Source organism: Triticum dicoccoides, chromosome 6B (genome assembly GCF_002162155.2).
Source record: "Triticum dicoccoides isolate Atlit2015 ecotype Zavitan chromosome 6B, WEW_v2.0, whole genome shotgun sequence".
Classification (NCBI taxonomy): domain Eukaryota; kingdom Viridiplantae; phylum Streptophyta; class Magnoliopsida; order Poales; family Poaceae; genus Triticum; species Triticum dicoccoides.
This window is the reverse complement of record NC_041391.1, coordinates 724,078,992-724,084,660: the sequence shown is the minus strand read 5'-3', so window position 1 is coordinate 724,084,660 and position 5,669 is coordinate 724,078,992. Positions and strand designations below refer to the sequence as shown.

Here is a 5,669-nt window from a genome sequence, read left to right as displayed (position 1 = left end):
TGCATTAATGGAGGAGGTGTAGTTAGCTAGGAGTAATGAAGAGAGAGAAAGGTAGGTAGGAGAGGGAGAGTAATGGGGGAGAAGTATTGTGGAAGAAGAAGAGTGAATGAGGGAGGATGTGGGGGTAGGGGAAAGGGAAGAGAGGAGATGGGGGAGGGGAGGGCGGGTGGGGAAAGGTGGTGGGCTGGTGCGGCTTAGCAGTAGCGCGTGTGGCAAAACGCGCTGCTGACAATAAATTAGCAGCAACGCGCTTCCCACAAAAGCGCTACTGCTAAATGGGACCGAATGTCTGCCCAAATTGAAAATTAGCAGCAGCGATCTCAGAAAAAGCGCGCTGCTACTAATGCTTTAGCAGTAGCACGGGTCGAGACAGCGCGCTGCTGCTGAATGTAGGTTGGCGGACACTGTCGGTCGATATTTGTAGCAGCGTGGGTTGCTCCAAGCGCGCTACTGCTAACTCCCTTTCAGTAGCGAGTTTTGCGAGCACGCGCTGCTGATAATTAGCAGTAGCGCCTCTTTTTGAGCCGCGCTGCTGCTAAGATTCTGTGTATATGGTTTTCCTAGTAGTGCATAAGCGCACCTTGGGGGTTCAACAATCATGAAAATCGCTTTGGGACCTCATTTTTTAAATACATGAACTTTTTCAAATATATTTTGAACATTTTCTAAATACACATTAAATATTTCTAAAATACACGTCGAGCATTTTTTGAAAGGTATGGAACCTTTTTTAAGTGACACAACCATTTTTTTATATTGTAAAACATTTAAAAAAATCAAGAACAAATTTTTGAAATGTGTGAAGTTTTTTTTAATTATATGGACAACTATTTTAATAATACATTGTTGGGAAAAGTACGTGAATATTGTTTACACTGTCTAAACATTTTTATGAAACACATTAACTTTTTTTGAATGGGATGACCATTGTTTGAATGATACAAACGTTGTTAAAAATGGGACAAACAATTTTTGTACATTGCGTTAACTTTTTTAAATACTTTAATTAAATTAAAATTTGAAAATTATGAACAAAAGTTTTAAAACAAGCAGGAAACTAAATGAGTGAACGAGAAGCAAATAAGAAAGAAAAAACAAAGCTACTTGGCCGGCCCAATAGCAGTGACGTGTGGTGCCTCGCTGGGGCATGAGACCTGGGAGCAACTAATTAACGAGCGCTTCTTCGGGAGCCTCGCAACGATCAGCGCCACTTGACACGTTCACAGTCATTCGCCACGTGTCGCGCTCTGGGTACTCCCTCCGATTTTTTTTACGCACGCGTTTTCGGTTTTTTAAAGGTTTTTTTAGGGTTTCTTATGACGTTTTGGTTTTCTACCGGTCTTCCCTAACTTTTCGACCAAAATTTTTTTTTCGAAAAAAATATTTTTCATTTTTTTGCGAGAGTCACGATTTTGTTTTCGCGAGAGGCACGGGCGTGCCTTTTTCAGAAAGGGAAAAAATCGCGTTTTCTGTTTTTTTTTCTTTCGCGAGAGGCACGGTTTTGCTTCCGCCAGAGGCACGGTTGTGCTTTCGCAAGAGGCATGGTCGTGCCTCTTTCGGAAAGGTAAAAAACGCGTTTTCTGTTTTATTTTCTTTCGCGAGAGGCACGGTTTTGCTTCCTCCAGAGGCACGGTTGTGCTTTCGCGAGAGGCACGGGCGTGCCTCTTTCGGAAAGGAAAAAAATGCATTTTCTGTTTTTTTCGCGAGAGGCACGGTTTTGCTTCCGCTAGAGGCACGGTTGTGCTTTCGCGAGAGGCACGGGCGTGCCTTTTTCGGAAAGGGAAAAAAACGCGTTTTTTGTTTTTTTTCTTTTGCGAGAGGCACGGTTTTGCTTCCGCCAGAGGCACGGTTGTGGTTTCGCGTGAGGCACGGGGCGTGCCTCTTTCGGAAAGGGAAACAACCCGTGTTCCCGGTCGGTTTTTTCGTCGGTTTTTTTCGTCTGGTTTTTTTCGTGAATAAAAAGTTCGTCAAAACCTATCAACATGGGGTCTAGTTTTGAAGATCTCAACGCGAGGAATCCAATGGCAAAAACGGTTTAAGATTTAGACGCACGGTTTAAGAGATAAAACATTTTGAATAAACGAATCTACGAAAAATGGAAAACTCCGAGTTTACGACAAGTGGCGCACAGACAGCGCACCACTTGTCGCAACCTGGGGGAGTTGGAGTGATCTCCGCAAGGAGTACTCCTTAATTAGTGATTTCGATGAGACCTCCTCTTCTCTCGCTATAGACAAGATAAAATGCTACCCGAGATGACAATCACCATAAAATTAGGAAAAGACTAGCGCTCGACCGACTTATTTTAATTGTGCCATCCACCGCCTTGCGCACGTGATGTTTGTCCCCATCGAAGTTAAGTCGGGCTTTGTAACATGGCCCATGTTACAATCCACAAAAAACATGTGTGGGAGCTTTGCAAAGGATTGGAGTAAGACCCATATTGCAAAGGGACACATGTGTGGGAGCTCAGTCCGGGATTACAACATGAACCATATTGCAAAAGACACACATGTGTGGGAGCTTTGCCCGGGATTGCAAGATGGACCAATGTCGCAAAGGATATGGCAACGTGAGGCATGTGATGTGTTTGTGAGAGTCCAGCCTAAGATTGCAATAGGGACCGTGTTGCAAGGGATGGGGCAGCGCGAGACATGTGACACGTGTGGGCCGAAGAGCTCAGCCTGAGATTGCAACATGGCCATGTGTTGCGGTTAGAAACAAAGAGCATGTGGCAATGAGTTTTTCAAGATGAACCTTAGAAAACAGTTTCACGAAACACAACACGTCTCGTGTTGCAAGCCCCGAATGCAACACGAGCCATGTTGAGAACAGGCTGGGATGCACTTTTGACGTGGGTAGAGATAGAACGGATGTCCCACACAGCATCGAACGGCTGTCGAGGCGGTCGATGCGATCCGATTTTTTTCGATTTTCACCTGGCCGACGCGTAGCGTAGGCATAATATTATCTTTGTCCAGTTCTTCTTTTTAGTCTATTTTTTTAGTAGAGTTTTTTTTTTGAGAGGGGTAGGCTTAGCCCAGCTGTGAGAGCGGTGGACGGGCTTGCAGCCAGTGGGCTGTGAAGGCCCTAAAATGAAAGCCCAGCTAATGTGGTAAGTTAGCAACCCTAGCTCTAGTCAGGCCCAAGCCGCACGCCGGAGGAGGAGGCCGCGAGTGGAGTGGCGGCGCCAACTCCGTCTCCGGGAGGAGCGACGGCGGTGCGGCTCTCTTTCCGGGGAGGGGAGGAGCGACGTCGGCGCAGCGAGTGAAGCGGCGGCGAGGAGCAACGTCAGGATCTCTGTGCTCCCGCCGGCGCAATCCCAGGTTCGCCCCCAATTCTGAAACCTTTTATTTACTCCAATTTCGAATTAAGGAGCCCCAATTTCGTTCAAACATGAAAATGGCAATACGGCCGTAATGGCTTGAATTCTATGACCGATGAGCGCCCAAAATTTACTAGAGACCTGTCCTGATGATACTGGAAATCAGAGACCTGTCCAAAATTTTCACTAAAATAGTGAAAATTGATAGATGATTTAGTTAAATTCAGTAGACTGAGAACTTGGGTACATGTCCCCTGCCTGCACTCTAAATTATCTGCCTCAACTTACGGCACTGAATAAACTGGAACTGAAAGTAGTTAACTTGTTTGAGATACAAACAAATTCGCACTAGAGAGATTCTTGTTTGCCATGTAAAATTGTAAACAGGTTTCCTGGTGCGCAAATAGTTTCAGCATATAATAAGTTCATAAAGAAAGGTTTAGCTTTCATCAACCCCTTACAGAGATATGATTGATTGGGCTACAGAAAGCCCGACTAATCCTTTTCAAATACCCCAACTCTGAAACTTTGGGTTGGTTTCAATTGTGACTGACATGTTCAGTGAACTGGCAGGTTCCTCATGTCGATGTTCACCGGTGTGTCCATCGTCGATGGCGACAAGCAGAGCTCCTGCGACACGTCGGCCATCTACGCTGGTGATGCGGACAGCGGGTACCACCTGCTCATGGTCCGGGGCTACTTGCGCACCAAAGAGGAGTTACCCACGGGCGAGAGTGCCCGCACCGGTCTTTTCACAATGGGAGGACATGATTGGTACGTCGAGTACTACCCCAACGGCATAAACAAGGACTGCGCTGACTTCATCTCTCTTGATGTTACCCTTCTCTTTGATGACGACGACGATCCTTTCGACATGGTTGTGGAGGCCAAGGTCAGTTTCAGTCTCATCGACCAGGTTGGGAAGCAGAATCTGATGTACATTTGTCAAGTTAGAAAGACCAGCACCTTCTCAAGCAGTGCTATTTGCTGGGGTTGTGACAAGTTTGTGAGAAGGGACGCCCTCGAACGATCATCTGATCTAAAGGGTGATTGTTTCACCATCCGGTGCGACATCATGGTCGTCCGCAAGGATTCCAAAAGTCAGGACGCCCTGGCTGACATGAACCAGCATTTTAGCAATCTCCTTCAAACCAAGGTGGGTGCAGACGTGACATTCGAGGTCAGCGGTGAGAGGTTTGCTGCACACCGGTGTGTGCTTGCGGCCAGGTCTAAGGTCTTCATGGCACAGCTATTTGGCCCCATGAAGGAGACGTCCACCGTTATACAGATCAAAGACATGGAAGCAACGGTGTTCAGGGCTTTGCTTATCTTCATCTACACAGATATATTCCCATTGAGAGAGGAGGAAATCATGGAGGAGGATGAAATGTCAGGAGTTATGGAAGAGGGACAAGAAGACAAGCCAGCAAAGGATGAAATGACGCTGCAATATCTGCAAAACATGTTTGTGGCAGCAGACAGGTTCGATCTCCAGCGGCTCAAGTTCATCTGTGAAAAGCGCTTGTCTGAACACATAGGTGTGAGCTCGGTGATGTACACTCTTGCTCTAGCCGAGCAGCACCAATGCCAGGGATTGAAGGAGGCGTGCTTGAAGTTTATGCAAGTCCAGTCCCCCTCGTGCTTGCAACAAGTAATGGCAACTAATGGGTGGGATCATGTAGTTTCGACCTATCCCTCGGTTTTGAAGGAGATCATTGCCAAGATTGCTTTGAACCGGTGCAAGTAGTAACACTACGTATCTGGTATGCATCTTCCTTAGACCTGTAGTGGCGCTCTTATGCATATATGGGATCCTAGAGAGATGGTAGGTAGTCTGTGCGTCTTGCTTTTGTTCTCGTCAGGTAATGTGTCTGTATGCTGAACCAGAAAAATCCAACTTATGGCCAAATTGTCTCTGTGAAATGGGTGGTCTGTATGTACATTCAGGTGTGAGCATCAAAATCGCTGTACTATGCAAGTTCCTTAATTAGCTAGTCGTTTAATCCTCGTATATTTCTCTGTGCATTAGTTGTCTCATAGTATACTGTTGCTTTGTGCCTTTGCTGTCATGTAAATCCCTTTTCTAGTGGTTATATCAAGAAGAAGAATGTAGATGTGTATGGAAAGACATTTTATGAACCTGTATTTTAGGGAATGAACTTGGTAGACAAGACAAAGAGCATCAGGATTCTTGTTGTCTTGAGCAGCCAGAGTGTCAAATCTTGGTCTCTGTACCCAAAAAAGATGGCATCCATTCTGGTGTATTTTGAAGCGTACATGGTTGATTGCTGTCATTTTGTGCGATGAAAAGCTGGGGATAGCATTGAGCACATTGTTGTCGATT

The 5,669-nt window shown here is 45.8% G+C and overlaps 1 protein-coding gene across 1 annotated transcript; it reads left to right on the top strand.

The window, feature by feature from the left end:
• Positions 1-3,144: 3,144 nt before the first annotated feature.
• LOC119326175 (BTB/POZ and MATH domain-containing protein 3-like) lies at positions 3,145-5,336 on the top strand. The gene is made up of 2 exons (XM_037599877.1): positions 3,145-3,326; positions 3,899-5,336. The coding sequence occupies exon 2, from the start codon at positions 3,906-3,908 to the stop codon at positions 5,070-5,072; it is 1,167 nt and encodes a 388-aa protein (XP_037455774.1). The 5' UTR covers positions 3,145-3,326; positions 3,899-3,905; the 3' UTR covers positions 5,073-5,336.
• Positions 5,337-5,669: the final 333 nt, after the last annotated feature.